The 16,849-nt window shown below is 46.3% G+C and overlaps 1 protein-coding gene across 1 annotated transcript in view; it reads right to left on the bottom strand.

Moving 5' to 3' along the window:
• The window catches only part of LOC148034396 (uncharacterized), a 130,799-nt gene extending 114,758 nt beyond the window's left edge, over nucleotides 1-16,041 (bottom strand). Inside the window, exons 1-2 of the mRNA XM_087679351.1 lie at nucleotides 15,605-16,041; nucleotides 55-172 (exon numbers count right to left, since the gene is read on the bottom strand). Of these exons, the coding sequence (XP_087535477.1) occupies nucleotides 55-172; nucleotides 15,605-15,939 (453 nt within the window). The 5' untranslated portion in view covers nucleotides 15,940-16,041. The remainder of the gene's footprint in view (nucleotides 1-54; nucleotides 173-15,604) is intronic.
• Nucleotides 16,042-16,849: the final 808 nt, after the last annotated feature.

The following is a 16,849-nucleotide window of genomic DNA, read 5'->3' as shown; positions in this document are numbered from 1 at the left end:
TAAGTAGGTCTTGTTTACATCACAGTATAAATAGAAGCATATCTCGTTGCTTACCTCACCCTGCATATTGGCAGACCATGCTTGATCAATTTGCAGTAGAAAACGTTCCGAAATCACTGGAAATATATAGGGAAGCAGTGGAGCTACATATTGAGGGGCAGTCTCAGATAACCTGAAATGCAATCTTCACCTTCAACTCAATGTTGAAATATGAAAAGCACTATCATGTTCAGAACTGGAAGGAAGAGGCTGTGCAATGTGATTAACATGGATTGAAATGCTGCCAGTAAGTATTGAATTTGGTGATTAGATATTGAACTCTTCTCCAAAGATAATCTGTTTACCGACTAGTGAGGCTCAAGCCTGCACCTAAAAAGTGAAGCATTCTTCATTCAAACGAAGAATGTTGTTTATACATCCTGGAAACTTGAGAAAGCATACCATAGCACATGATAAGCTGTACATAATAGAAATACTTCATGAATGTGATGTCAGTCTGACTTATGATGCACAGACTCAGGTAAGACACTCAGACCATCTACAAAATTCCTAGTCAAGTTCACATTCTTTTCAGCTTTCTTCTATGATTCTGTTTCTGACACAGAGTCTACTGTGCCACCGGACACCTCTGATGAGTTACCACTGGTGGATATTCCAGAGTCTTCTGCTGATGGAGAGAGACGAGGGGAGGTTCGGCCTCCTCCTCGCTGGGCCCGTGACACACTCCGTGATTCAGGGATCGAGGGGGTTCCTGAGGAGTGGGGACCGCAGGATGGTCCGCGGCGGTCACGGAGGCACCAGGCACATTCTACGGAGCTTGTTTGCTCCAACTATTGTTTGATGACCCGTGTTATGAAGGATCGAGAGCCCACCTCCGTGAAGGAGGCTTTACAGTCCGCACCATGGAAGAAAGCTATGGAAGCCGAGTTGGAGGCTATTGAGAGGAATGGCACTTGGTCACTCGTGCCCCGCCCCCCGAAGAAGAAGGTGATTGGAGTCAAGTGGGTTTTCAAGACCAAATACCTTAGCGATGGTTCTTTGGATAAGCACAAGGCTCGCCTTGTTGCTAAAGGTTTTGCACAGCGCCCAGGTATTGACTGTCATGATACTTTTGCCCCCACAGCTCGTATGGCGACCATTAGAGTTGTTCTTGCTTTGGCTGGCCATAGGAGATGGCTTGTTTACCAGTTGGATGTGAAGTCGGCCTTCCTCAATGGTGATTTGAAGGAGGAGATCTATGTTGAGCAGCCTCCTGGCTTTGGATCTTCAGATGGGAAAGTCTACAGGTTGAAGAAGGCCTTGTATGGCCTCAAGCAGGCTTCGCGTGCATGGAACGAGAAGATTGATTCGTTCCTCCAATCTCAGTTGGGATATCGGCGGTCCAAGGCCGATCCGCAACTGTATGTTCACACTTCCGAGGATGGTTGTGTGCTTTTTGTCTTATATGTTGATGATTTGATTGTCACAGGTGATGATGCACAGCAGGTCCAGGAGATGAAGTCAGCTTTACATCGGACGTTCGAGATGACGGACTTGGGTCTACTCCATTTCTTTTTGGGCCATGAGATTTATCAGTCTCAGAGGGGTCTCTTCATCTCTCAACAAAGATATATACAGGAGCTCTTGGTGTCTTTTGAGATGGAGGATTGTCGGGCCCTATCTACTCCTATGGATCCGAACTGGAAGGCCACTTCCCATTCAACTTCTCCTTTGGCGGATGCGTCCCGCTATCGTCAGTTGATTGGGTCCTTGATTTGGCTTCTCAACACTAGGGTTGATCTATGTTTTGCTGTTGGGCTCTTGGCAAGGTTCATGAGTGAACCTAAGACGGTGCATTGGCAGGCTGCTCAGAGGATACTTCGGTATTTGAGGGGGACGTCTGATTTAGGGATTCATTACCCTGCAGGGCCAGATGGGTCGGATCTTGTACTTGCAGGTTGGAGTGACTCTGATTGGGCCGGTGATGTGGACCATAGGCGGTCTACTACAGGTTACTGTTTTACCTTGGGTGCAGGTGTTATTTCATGGAGTAGCAAGAAGCAACCCACGGTAGCCCTTTCGTCTACTGAGGCGGAGTATCGGGCCGCATCTTCCACCACATGTGAGGCTGTGTGGCTTCGGAGATTATTGGAGGAGCTTGGGTGCCCCCGGACTCGTCCTACTTTGCTGCGATGTGACAATGAGAGTTGCATTGCCTTGGCAAGGAACCCTGTTTTTCATGCCCGGACGAAGCACATAGAGATCCAGTACCACTTCATCTGAGAGAAGCTTCTGGATGAGACCATCACTGTGGAGTACTGCAAGACAGAGGACAATCTTGCGGATTTGTTTACGAAGACACTTCCTCAGGCTCTACTTCGGAGACATTCCAGATCCCTCAGGCTTCTGCCCTGCCCAGGCTCTGAGAGGGGGTGTTAGAGATCAGATCATAGCCTGATCAGGGGCAGCAGGGCAGGTGGCCTGGTGCAGTCGGACAGGCAGTCGGACTGCACAGTCGGACTGCCACGTGGCAGTCCGACCTGCAGCAGACAGTCGGCTGCAGCCGACTGGGCATTTCTAGCGCCCTGTTTTTTGTCCCGTTTTCGGCTATTTATACCTGACTTCTTCAACAGTCTGGTACACTTCTCTGCTCGCAGATTACAGACCGGTGACACGCGCAGATTCCGTCTCTGTTCGCAGATTTCAGACAGGAGACAGTGCAGACTGCAACGGACTTCGAGGTGAACAGCAGGTTGCATCGTCGAGGTGGAGACACGCAGTCTAGCGCACTGCGCCCGTGTATATATCTGCATATCTTTGTATTCAGCACTCTTTATACAGCAGATCTTCATCTTCCACTGTCTCTTTCTCTCTCTTCTCTCTCTGCGTTCTCTCTCTCTCAGTCCTACGCTTCCACACCGCTGCACTCTGACAGATTTGTGATCAGTTTGGGGTCACATCTACGATAGTTTGTGATCAATTCTCAAATCAGCAAAAGTGATCAGTTTATCATCAAATTATGCTCAATTTTCAATGGTTTACAGCTGGTTCCATGGATAGCAGCATGTTAGTAAATGCCATTGATAGTTTGAGCCATGGTTTATGCTGAAAATATGCTTTACTATGGTTGCAAAGTTTGAACACTTAAGAAACATGAGTTACACATGCATCCATTGAGTTTCTAGCAACAGTTTTGGACTGTTTTTCAGACTTATATAATGTTTATGTTGGCTGGAAATTTTTAGCAAGGTTTGGGACATGTAGCATGGTTGGACAACAGTGGCCAATGTTGTGATTGTGATGCTTTATGAAAATTCAGTGCAATATGCTTTTCCTTCGGCACAATGCAATGCAATTGCAGAGGATTGCAGCGATTTCAAAGCGGAGGTCTATCAGAGGCATGTGAAATTTTGAGATGCTTTAACCTTGCCGATAACATTTGATTAAGTTATTAACCAAATGTGTAAGGATGTTTAGCACATGAGATGCACATGGCTGTTATTTCATGATAATCGGCTAAGGACCCCAAGGATGTAGTGGGTGTCAAAGGCAAAAGTTGTGATAAGTTATACCAGCTAGGCTTTGGGGATCAATTGGTGTCAGTTTTGACCCTAAGACAATTGTTTGGCCAATAAGTGTCAGTGGCGACACCACGGACTAGCATTAAGTAATAAATTAATGCCAATATAAGGGTCAATAGAGGTTGAGACCACTCCAAGTTGCAAATGGCCTAGCCAATTTAATTATGAATGGATTAAATGCTATCTAATACAAGCAACAATCTGATTTCAAGCTTTTCTCACGTGAAAATCAGAAATTTCTCTCTTATGGCATTCTCTCACCTTCTCCAGCTTGTGGTCAGTCACTCTCAGCATTTCTCAGCCATTTGGATCAGATCTCAGCCAATTTTGGTGGACAGCAGAGAGATCTCTCTGCTATGAACTCTAAATTCTGTAGAAATTAGAATTTGCCAGTCACCTCTAGACCCGTGCCAACAGGAGAATGTCAAAAGTGGTGCAGCAATGGAAGTGTAAACATAAGCTGTAATAAACTACTTAAACACAAGACAAAAGAGAAAGGGAAAGAAAGAACACAATACAAATGAGAACTCAGATCAGCTCATCTCTCCATGGGATCTCTAGGTGGTGAACTAACCAACTGAGGAGGAGCCCCGAATAAATAGACACAAATAATGCCATAAAATATGTATGGTCGGCCAACAATAAATGCCCAATATGACCATAAAATGACACAATAAAAAATGAAATAACCTAAATAATGTGCCCAAGCATCTACAGCTCAGACTCACACATGAGCTGACACATCTGCTAGCACCCTCTTTCAAATCATGGGTAATCAATTACAATACAATGGTACAATGAGAATGAATCATAAACCATACAACATAGAACCACCAAGTAAAACCATGGATACCCAAGCAATGGGTGATCAAGCCACCACCAAGGTGCCTCAGAGAGAACCTAATGTCAATGTCAATCGTACCAGCTCCTGAAGATAGAGAAAATCATAGTAGCTCTCAATGTCTGTCAACAATGCCGCTGATGTAGCACACGTGACCATCCTGTCCCCAAAGTTGCAGCGTATAAATGACCATGGATTCCCCTTCTTTGGCCAAACTGCCAAAGTGTCCCCTCATGTGAGCTCCAGACGAAAGCCGCCCCCTCTCTATCAAGTACCCAGCCCATCATGAACCTGGATGTCAATCCTAGCTTCAAGATTTGTACCTGCCCGGACTTTGATCAATGTATCAGAGACGTCCCTCTCTAGATCCTGTGCATCTGTATAGAAATATAGATGGGGCGCAGCTGCCCCATCTCACACTCCCTCTCTGGCACTGAAAAGTAAGGAGGGATGACCTCATCACCACCACTAGAAAGCAGTTGAGGAAGGGGCCACCAAGCCCTTCCCACAATCCGAAGAAGAGGATCCCTTCCGCCTCTTAGACTTCACCTTGGCCGGAGGATCTGAGTCGGAATCTAAGGCAGATGATGACTTGTCGGAGGACTCCGCATCCCACTTCGTCTTAACTCTTTGCAATCCTTCCATAAATGGCCCTTCTTACCACAGTGGTAACACTGAGCCTTCGACTTCTCTGTCTTCGAACCCCTCTCTGAAGCTGTAAAAGCCTCACTTGAACCTTCATAATGTGACAAAGGCCGCCCCTATAGTCGCAAAGTGGCCTCATGCTCAAACAACATCGAGGATATATGAAGAAAACTGACAAGAGTCGTAGATGTCTATGCCCCTAAAGCATTTGCCACCCTTTCAAACTCCCAAGGAAGTTTGTAGAGTACCATATCAACAAGATGTGCCTTTGATAGGGCAGACTGCATAGTGCGAAGCTGGTCCTGGATTTGTGTAACTCGAAGTAGGAATGATTGGATCATATCTTGGGGTTCAAACTTTAGTTGTTGGAGTTGGCCATAGAGAGTAACAACCCTCATGGTGAAAGAAGCATCGTACATCAACTGCAACTTCGACCATACGTCTGAAGCTGTCCTACAAGAGGTGACCGCCGATAGGACTTCTTTGAGAATACACCGAAATAAGGCCAAATAAGCACAGGCATCATCCGAATCCCATGTAAGCACTGCTTCCTCATGGTTGTCTTCATCAAAATCAGCTGAAACAGGAGAGGGTTGTTGAGGACATGCAACAGCTCTGCCAACCACGTACCATAACCGCTTCCGGATAAACCAGGCCTTCATCACCGCACTCCACGTGTAATAATCAATTCCATGGAGCTTGTCATCAGTGGATGTGCATGAAGGAGCCATCTGTAGAAGTTTGAAAAGAGAAGTAGAGAAAATAAAGTATTTGGAGAGGGAACACTACCAAAACACGAGCACAAACTGCAAAAACCAAGAGTTCACATACAATATAACCAAAAATCTCACCAAAAGAAGACAAAAGCTGATGCAGAAAATCAAAAAATCAATCAAAACTACCAAAAACAGTAAAAACGGCCTGAAGGTACAATCACCCAGCCAAGAAGGAGTCAAGAACACAAAAATACAGGATGAGTACTGCCACAAATAGCCTGGAAAACTGTCGCAGCAGCCTAAAAACTGAAAACGCAGGTAGCAAAGAGGCTGTAGATAGCAAGCAATGACAAATTTGCAAAAAACGCAGGTAAAACAAGTCACCTAGTTAGAGCAGCAATCACCTGATCAGCAAGGGTGAAAACAGTCCTGAAATCAGCAAGAAAACACAGCGGGAGCACAAATCTTGAAATCTGATACCATGTCAGAAGTGGTGTAGCAATGGAAGCGTAAACATAAGCTGTAATAAACTGCTGAAACACAAGACAAAAGAGAAAGGGAAAGAAAGAACACAATACAAATGAGAACTCAAATGTATGCTCGAGAAATAGAATCCATATATCACACACAAGACTGTTGCATACAACAGTGAGTCATTGGCTGCGTGGACACCAGCACCAGCTCCTCTCCACGGGACCTCCAGGTGGTGAACTAACCAACTGAGGAGGAGGAGGAGCCCACAATAAATAGGCACAAATAATGCCATAAAATATGTCTGGTCCGCCAGCATTGAATGCTAGTCAGCCAACAATAAATGCCCAATATGACCATAAAATGACAATAAAAAATACCTAAATAACCTAAATAATGCGCCCAAGCCTCTACAGCTCAAACTCACACATGAGCTAACAAATCTACTAACAAAGAAGGCATCATACACTGAATTCAATACCTGAAATTTGTGTAATTATCAAGGAATCCAAATGCCAGTCCATTCATTGTAAATTGGGATAGCATTTGGTCAGTTCATGGTTCCATTCGTGCAAGTCCTAGGTGAAAATCAAGGGGCAATGGGCCCGAATAGCTTGCTAATTGTTATTATAATAAGGGACTTCTAGAACAGCAAAGGAGATTGTAGAATCTCAGCTTGTACTCATTCCATTAGCAATTAAAGTTGAAGATATATCGAAAGGGGGGCCAACAAGGTGTCTAATGTCCAGGATTATTAAGGTAAATTATGCATTTTGATTTATGTTTATTTGTTGATTGTTGTAATTAAGTGCTTAATCAGAGAATTACCACCCTCTCCAAGAAGGAAGGTTGGTTTCACTGTGTATGTGCACACTAACTACTTTATATCATGTCTCAAAGCTGGCCAATAAAATAAATACTCCTCTACCTCTATGTACTGCATAGGAAGGAGCATGACTTTCAATTATCACTTTAGGCACCTCAATTGCTTTGTGACACATAACTGCCCATGCATCAATGCCTCTATGTCCTGCATATGGAGAAGCATGACTTTCAATTATCACTTTAGGCACCTCAATTGCTTTGCGACACATAAACGCCCATGCATCATGAGAAAGCCATCTCTATGTCAGAGATCATAGCCTGTCCAGCTGCAGCAGTCGGACCAGCAGCACTGCTGCACAGTCGGACTGTGCAGTCGGACTGCCACGTGGCAGTCCGACTGCCTGCAACCACTTTTACCAGGCTGCGCCCCAGTTTTGAGCCCCATTCCAGGCAGTTTTTCGCCTATTTATTGCTGACGTTTTTCAGCAGTCTCCCGATCATTCTCTGTCGCAGATTACAGACCGGTGCCGTGCAGATCTCTGTCTCTGTTCGCAGATTTCAGACAGCAGACAATGCAGACTGCAGCAGACTTCGAGGTGGACAGCAGGTCGCATCGTCGAGGTGGAGACACGCAGTCCAGCGCACTGCGCCCGTGTATATCTTTGTATTCAGCATTCTTTATACAGCAGATCTTCAGTGTACACTGTCTCTTTCTCTCCCTTCTCTCTCTGCGTTCTCTCTCTCTCAGTCCTACGCTTCCGCACCGCTGCACTCTGACATGGTATCAGAGCAGTGTTTGAGGGCTGACTGAGCGCAGAATCAACCTGAAGAGGAGTTTCCATCGCGACACAAATTTGCGTTTTTTGCGTTTAAGGGCAGACAGGAGGGCTGCGCCTTGAAACAAGGCTGAAACGAGTGTGGGCGCACAGGAAAGGAGTGCAGGTGGTGGATTTGCTGCTGTTTACTGCTGTTTTACGCGGAGAAAGTTTGAGTTTTCAACCTAAAAGTGCAGGTTTTGCTTTTTCATCGCCTCCGGCTGGTGAAGAAGCTTCGGGACGCGGAAGAGCCTTAGCAGGCTGAGTTTACCCAGTTAGAGGGGGCTGCTTTTGCGTTTGAGAAGGCATTGCAGGTGAAGATGTCTACAGAGATGGACTTGGAGTTCCAGGCGATTATGGACCGGAAGGTGCCTGTCCTACCGGCTCTTCCTACAGATCAGAAGCTCGACGGCGACAACTACCGCATTTGGCGCGTTATGATGTTGGCCATTCTGGAGTCCTATGATTTGGCGGAGTTGGTACAGGAAGATATTGACCGGCCTTCGGTAAGAGATGAGTCCAAACTCTCTTCCGATGCTCGTGCGGAGTTGGCCAGGGCCCAGTCTCATTGGGACAAACTGAATGCCAGGATTCGATCCTTTCTCTTTCTATCATGCACTACAGCCGTGATCGCTCACATCGAGCACTTGACGGTGGCTCGTGAGATATGGCTGGAGCTTGATCAAATGTACAATCGGATGACCCTGATGAAGAGGGTTTCTTTGGAGGTACAGATGCGGACCTTGTCCATCAATAAGTCTTCTTCGCTAAGGGAACACATTAACAAGCTAAGGCAGCTACAGATGCAGGTTCAGAATGCGGGGAAGCCGATCTCCTCCGAAGACATGGCGATTACACTCTTGTCCCAGTTGCCGCCACGATTCGGTACATTTTACTCTGCCCTTATTGCTTCGGGGCGAGAGTCTACTCTTCGGTGGGAGGAGTTGGTTCCTATGGTCTTGGACCAAGAGGAACAGTTAAAGGGACAGAATGCTTCCAAGACGGAGGCGTTGACAGGTCAAGCCTCTCAGAAGAAGGGGAAGGACCAAAAGAAGAAGAAGGGGGATAACAAGTCCAAGAAGTACAAGGAGAAGGACAAGGACAAAGACTCCACATGCCATATTTGTGGAAAGACTGGCCATTGGAAGAAGGATTGCCCTGACAAAGACTCGAAGGACACCAAAAAGAAGGAAACCAAGGATTCTGGAGCAGTGGCTGCACTCTCATCAGCTGCATTTCTACATCTAGTTGTCATTGAGGACGCTTCACCGAATGCTTCTGATGCTGCGATGGCGGCTTCCCAATCTCGAGAGTGGATTATTGATAGTGGTGCCTCACGGCACATGACTCCTTCATCAGATGGTGTTGCCCAGCTGCGCCCTTCACGTGGGCAGATTCTCATTGGAGACAGCTCTTCAATTTCTATTGCAGGTCGGGGTAAGATGCAGCTTATTCCGGATGGACGAGGTGGCACCCATACCTCAGAGGTTTTGCATGTACCAGGATTAGGGTACCATCTCCTTTCAGTTCATAAGATTTGCTCCCTTGGTCTTTTGGTGGAGTTTGACAGTTCTACAGTGCGAGTCCTTGATCGTGAATCGAGGAAGGTTCTATCATCTGGATATGAGGAGAACGGCATTTACAAACTGAAGTCTTCCACTGCCCTTTCTACTCTTCTTCTTACCTCACAGTCACAGTCTGAATTATGGCATGCTAGGTTTGGTCACCTGAACTATGACTATCTTCGGAAGGCGTCACGGGGACAGCTTGTTCGAGGGTTGCCGGATATAGTGGTGAGCCAGCAGCCATGTGTCTCCTGCATAAGGGGGAAGCAGCATAGGGATGCCATTCCCCACACCGCTTCGCGGCGGTCTACTTCACCGATGGAGTTAGTATCTACGGATCTATGTGGCCCTATGAGGAATGAGTCCCTGCGTGGGAGCTCGTACTTCATGCTGATCGTGGATGACTATAGCAGGATGACATGGGCCTACTTTTTGGAACTAAAATCAAAAGCTTTCTCGCACTTCAAGGATTGGCTTCTCTTTGAGGAGAACCGATCAGGCCGGAAGTTGAAGACCTTGCGATCCGACAAGGGAGGTGAATTTGTCTCTAATGAATTTGCTCGGTTTTGTGCAGATAGAGGAATTCACCAGGAGTTTGCCAATACGAATACTCCACAAGAAAATGGTATTCTCGAACGGAAAAACCGCAGTGTGATCAAGATGGCGCGCACCATGATGGAGCACCGACAGAACCCCCAGGTTCTGTGGGCCGAGGCTGTGGCTACTGCAGTCCACATTCTTAATCGATCTCCTACTTCGGCCGTGGAAGGGATGACTCCATTTGAGGCGTATTTTGGGTCGAAGCCAGATGTTTCTTACTTTCGGGTCTTTGGGTGTGATCCCTATGTTCACATTCCCAAAGCTCACCGTGACAAATTCGAAGCGGCTTCCCGCAAACAGGTATTTGTTGGCTACAGCTCCCAGTCCCAAGGCTACCGACTCTATGATCCCGTCAAGCGGGATGTATATACTAGCCGTGATGTGCGGTTTGTGGAGGTTCCGGCTTCTTCAACGGGTGAGGAGCATCCCGTTCTTGGAGATCCAGGGGAGAGTTTGGCTCCTTCTACAGTTCCACTGGAGCCTGTGCCGTTTGATTATGATTCTGTTTCTGACACAGAGTCTACTGTTCCACCAGATCCTTCTGAGGAGTTACCACCGGTGGACATTCCAGAGTCTTCTACTGATGGAGAACGACGAGGGGAGGTTCGGCCTCCTCCTCGCTGGGCCCGTGACACACTCCGTGATTCAGGGATCGAGGGGGTTCCTGAGGAGTGGGAACCGCAGGATGGTCCGCGGCGGTCACGGAGGCACCAGGCGCATTCTTCGGAGCTTGTGTGCTCCAATTATTGTTTGATGTCCCGAGTTATGCAGGATCGAGAGCCCACCTCCGTGAAGGAGGCTTTACAGTCCGCCCCATGGAAGAAAGCTATGGAAGCTGAGTTGGAGGCTATTGAGAGGAATGGCACTTGGTCACTTGTGCCACGCCCCCCGAAGAAGAAGGTGATTGGAGTCAAGTGGGTCTTTAAGACCAAATATCTCAGTGATGGTACTTTGGATAAGCACAAGGCTCGCCTTGTTGCTAAGGGTTTTGCCCAGCGCCCAGGGATTGACTGTCATGACACCTTTGCCCCTACAGCTCGTATGGCAACCATTAGAGCTGTTCTTGCTTTGGCTGGCCATAGGAGATGGCCTGTTTATCAGCTGGATGTGAAGTCGGCCTTCCTCAATGGTGATTTGAAGGAGGAGATCTACGTTGAGCAGCCTCCTGGTTTTGGTTCTTCGGACGGGAAAGTCTACAGGTTGAAGAAGGCCCTGTATGGTCTCAAGCAGGCCCCGCGAGCTTGAAACTAGAAGATTGATTCGTTTCCTCCAGACTCAGTTGGAATATCGGCGGTCCAAGGCCGATCCGCAGCTGTATGTTCACACTTCCGAGGATGGTTGTGTGCTGTTTGTATTATATGTTGATGATTTGATTGTCACAGGTGATGATGCACAGCAGGTCCAGGAGACAAAGTCAGCTTTACATCGGACGTTCGAGATGACAGATTTGGGGCTACTCCATTTCTTTTTAGGCCATGAGATTTATCAGTCTCAGAGGGGGATCTTTCTCTCCCAACAGAGATATGTACAGGAGCTCTTGGTGTCTTTTGAGATGGAAGATTGTCGGGCCCTCTCTACTCCTATGGATCCGAACTGGAAGGCCACTTCCCACTCAGCTTCTCCTTTGGCGGATGCGTCCCGCTATCGACAGTTGATCGGGTCTTTGATTTGGCTTCTCAACACCAGGGTTGATCTATGTTTTGCTGTTGGGCTCTTGGCAGGGTTCATGAGTGAACCTAAGACGGTGCATTGGCAGGCTGCTCAGAGGATACTTCGGTATCTGAGGGGGACGTCTGATTTGGGGATTCATTACCCCGCAGGGACAGATGGGTCAGATCTTGTACTTGCAGGTTGGAGCGACTCGGATTGGGCCGGTGACGTGGACCACAGGCGGTCTACAACAGGTTACTGTTTTACTTTGGGTGCAGGTGTTATTTCTTGGAGTAGCAAGAAGCAGCCCACGGTAGCCCTTTCGTCTACTGAGGCGGAGTATCGGGCCGCGTCTTCCACCACATGCGAGGTTGTGTGGCTTCGGAGACTGTTGGAGGAGCTTGGGTGCCCCCAGACTCGTCCTACATTGCTGCGATGTGACAATGAGAGTTGCATTGCCTTGGCAAGGAACCCTGTTTTTCATGCCCGGACGAAGCACATTGAGATCCAGTACCACTTCATCCGAGAAAAGCTTTTGGATGAGACCATCACTGTGGAGTATTGCAAGACGGAGGATAATCTTGCGGATTTGTTTACGAAGGCGCTTCCTCAGGCTCTACTTCGGCAACATTCCAGATCCCTCAGGCTTCTGCCCTGTCCAGGCTCTGAGAGGGGGTGTCAGAGATCATAGCCTGTCCAGCTGCAGCAGTCGGACCAGCAGCACTGCTGCACAGTCGGACTGTGCAGTCGGACTGCCACGTGGCAGTCCGACTGCCTGCAGCCACTTTTACCAGGCTGCGCCCCAGTTTTGAGCCCCATTCCAGGCAGTTTTTCGCCTATTTATTGCTGACGTTTTTCAGCAGTCTCCCGATCATTCTCTGTCGCAGATTACAGACCGGTGCCGTGCAGATCTCTGTCTCTGTTCGCAGATTTCAGACAGCAGACAGTGCAGACTGCAGCAGACTTCGAGGTGGACAGCAGGTCGCATCGTCGAGGTGGAGACACGCAGTCCAGCGCACTGCGCCCGTGTATATCTTTGTATTCAGCATTCTTTATACAGCAGATCTTCAGTGTACACTGTCTCTTTCTCTCCCTTCTCTCTCTGCGTTCTCTCTCTCTCAGTCCTACGCTTCCGCACCGCTGCACTCTGACACTCTAAGCACATAATACCCATGCCTCTAGCCATTGCAAAGCTAATCAAATATATTCGCAAAGTCTAAAGAAGCAGGCATTTACTAGGCAACCAAGCCACCCTACTACCACCAATCATCTATTGATATAACAATCAGCAAACGTCATCATCTAACCAGCTAGACTTGCATTTTCAACAATCTAACCTAACACTCTATTGCTACCTCTTAACCAACATCATCAAAGACTGGTTGCTATGTTTCAGAATCCATTCAAGATACGATATTGCTTGAGCTGTCATTGGTCACTTGACTCCTCTTTTAGCTTACCTTATCCCTCGTCCACCCGAGACACGAAGGTCCAAATGGTTTCTTTCTCATTCATTCTCCATCCATTCTAAATTCTCTTCACCTTGGGTTCTATTGTGTTCATGATGTTCTTGTCGTACACTTTTGAGTCATCGTTCTTTGTCTCAACATTTCTTTAGAGCCTCTACTCTCAAACCCTCCGTATGCCTTAACAAATTACGAGCAAAGTGCAAAGGAAAGATGATTTGGAAAGGGTAGTTTGTGCCATGGTAGAGATCCACTTCAAAAATGGCTTGTTCATGGGCCAAGCCCTCCTGCACAAGAAGCTTCCAAATCTGCCCACCTAGTGTGAGCCCTCAAACCACCAGCTTGCCTAGAAGGGCCTAGCTCTAATACTTAAGAGCACTAGTACTGAAGTCTCCCTTTGAGAAAAGTCTAATAATGGTTTACCCAACCACCTTATCTCGTGAATCCTTGGATCTGAACAAGACCACAAGAAATTCTAGACTAAGCAGCATAATAGAAAACACAAAACAAAGAGAAACACACAGAAGAAGGTATATACCAAGCCATTGCCAATCTAACTTGGTTCACCACTAGGGTCCACCCGACTAGGGAGAGTCAAGCTATGATCCAATAGCTCAATGTCTATTGGAATTGTTGTGACATCCAGCCCCACCTCAAACCCAAGGTATATGACTCCCCGCCCTGTATTACAAATTTCCACACACATATACCCCTTTTTTAAATGAAACAAGCAAAATATATCATATTCATATATAGTGGGTTTTGTGTTCAGTGAGAATACAACATACATCAAAAGCATGGGTGCACGTGTGCACACACACACACACTTATAGATATCATCTGTGCACCTAACATGCAACACTCTAGTGCACAAAAGTCTCTATGCTGTCCATTCAATTTTCTGAAGCACTTGAATTTCAACAATTGTGACCATTTCTTGATGGGGTATTGTAAAAAGCCTAAGAGAGGTAATGTAACATAAAGTAGCCAACAGAAGCAATTAGCTACCACTACTCTATCTACCAATGAGAGCTTTCTTGAGAAAGAGGAATGATCTCTCCTCCTTTGGTGATTCCTTTGCAATGGAAATGATCTGAGTGGATGTTGAAAAAGAAGGCGGAAACAAGGATATTTCTAATTGGCAAGTAATGTTATATACGCAGTCAGATTGACAAAATTCAATGTTATCATTATGAGCACCTGGATGATAGTATAATTAACAAGTAATGTTATATAGGCAGTCAGATTGACAAAGTTCAATGTTGCCATTATGAGCACCTGGATGATAGTATAACATCCTTAGGTGGCTATACAACCCCAAATCCTGGACCTGATCCAGGATGGCACCCGGGTGGCAGTACAGCATCCTCAGGATTATGTCAACAGCTACCAGAAAAGCTACTTTGAGCCCTGATTGATGTTTCTTCTCAAACATGCAAGGTATCAGCCTCACACACGCTTGACAAAAAATACCATACGTTGAGATACATCTCAATTATGAGGTTCTAGATCACTTTCAAAAGCTTCTTTATCTATTGGACATTTTGAGATTAGATGGCACATTAATCCATACCCAACCACCTGCTTGATAAATGGATGGAGACACTAGGCTTATCAGAGGAGGCTCCTTCATAGATTAAAAAGGGATCCTGGAGAGTGGGTTTCAAGGGACCCATTTCTTGATAGCCCATGCAATGTGGCCTTCTGTGCTACAGTACCACGTTGGGGAGGAGGATACATAAGAGTAGGATCAGCACAGCCAACTAGCAGCAGACAGTTCTCATTAGCACAGATAGGGCATCTCATATAATTTTCTATCAAATTTTTGGAGGAGTCTAGACAACAGCTTCTTAGTCTTACCTACGGCTGTTTCTATCGGTGGCCCTGTGAACGGTGAAGGTGTTACGAGGCCCTTGCAGGCTTCAGGTGATGAGATTAAAATTCAGAGGTAGGATATCCATGACTTGTTGCGAATTTCATACAAATATCACGATTGTCTGTCTACTTCCTTTTCAAGGCCTTGAATAGCTTGCAAAGTGGGAGTCAATACGTCACAGTCTCTTTGGCTTAACGCATTTTGAGAAAAACAATGTCAACCATGCTGAGACCATTGGGTGCAGATTCCAGAAGACAATATTGATGTATTAACTTTCTCACCTGGAACTCCTTGAATCGTTCAATTCATGGAATCCTCATGGATGGCAGCACGCAAAAATGCAATGAGCAGTTTGCCACTTCTAAAAAACCCAGTCAGTCCAGCTCATGAAATTCAGCCTATGACCACGAAATTATAAATACTTGGGCTGACTTACGGACTTCTAATTCATCATCGGTGAGGAAGTTAAAAAACAGGTTAACGATAAAAATCCAAGTGGACCTTCGACTCATTTTTCAGGCATGAATACTGCAGAAGACTCTGCATGCAAGAAACCGAATATCTGCGGCCTTACTGTATCGCTATACTGATCGATAGGCATCGACATTTCTCAGAGCTATCCGAAAATCGTCTCAGCATGGGCTTGATCACATCCTCTACCGCTACGTTGGCAGAGGCCAATGTGCCCAAGGGTGTTCTTCCACCGCAGCTTCCTGCCACGCCCTGATGGACATCTCCTTGAGAGATCACAGAAGAAACCATGCTCTGCAGTTTCTTGAGAGCTTCAAGGCGAGTGGCAGGAAGCGGGTCGACAAGTCCGTTGATGCATCTGTTGATGCGAGAGGCCAAGTCGGGAGAAGGAGAGGGGTCTGCTTGTGGTGCGGGTGCCTGAGCATTGGCTGCGGCCATGGCTACGGCTGATGCTGATGGAGCTCCGATGCACGGCTTCACCCCAACGGTCGGTGAAACAGCAGGTTCGATTTCATAACGAACCAACAACTCAGAGTCTCATAAACGCCTTCTTCTCAAAATTGTGAGACAATTGGATGGTTTTAGTTATAATGTAGTTTTCCTAAATCATGAAGGAAAAACCTATTCACATTTTCAAATTCCTCTTTATTTTATTTTTTTTCCTAAAATCTATTACATTGTATTACAACCTAGATTACACTTTAAAGAAGTTATATAGAAGCACGGTGATACTTATAAAGTTGATTGAGTTCACATCTATCGTCTTTTAGGAGTCCTATACATGAGATGTGTTTGTGTTAGTGGGTTAAATTCTAAGCGAAAACTATGCTAAGGTCATATTAAGATTTGTGTTGTTGGTGATTGTGTTCTCTTCTCTAGGTGAATTGTTGTTGAGTATACTCTTGGATGTGTCGATCAAATTTTGGAAGTCATTGTAGGTTGTGAGGCAGCAATGTATGTTGATAGTCTTTGCTCAACGATGTTTGCCATTCTAACCACTTAGTTTATTGTTAGGTACCAGTGACATTGTGGGTCAACAAGGCAATGCTCGATTTGGTGTTGGGTGTCCCTATGGTTTTGAACATATAGCTTGAACATCTGCATCCATAGTGTGTTTATGTGCTTGCATGGCTTGTGTAATGGATGCACCGGTGGACTCAAGACCCTAAGTGGCTTTACTCACACACCTTTATTAGTGTAGATCGGTGGTATGAACACCAATAGTTGTGATCAAGGCTTAGCTCGTTTGCTACTAGCTTCCATGTTTGGGGGTGAGTCCATATTCTCTTTTATGACTCGAGGTTGAGCCCATTTTGGCTCTATGATTGGGACGTGAGTACAATGTTAG

This window comes from Lygodium microphyllum, chromosome 6 (genome assembly GCF_053477565.2).
Source record: "Lygodium microphyllum isolate KBCC chromosome 6, Lygodium_microphyllum_v1.1.10, whole genome shotgun sequence".
In the NCBI taxonomy this organism is placed as follows: Eukaryota; Viridiplantae; Streptophyta; class Polypodiopsida; order Schizaeales; family Lygodiaceae; genus Lygodium; species Lygodium microphyllum.
This window is presented reverse-complemented; position numbering and strand designations above follow the sequence as displayed.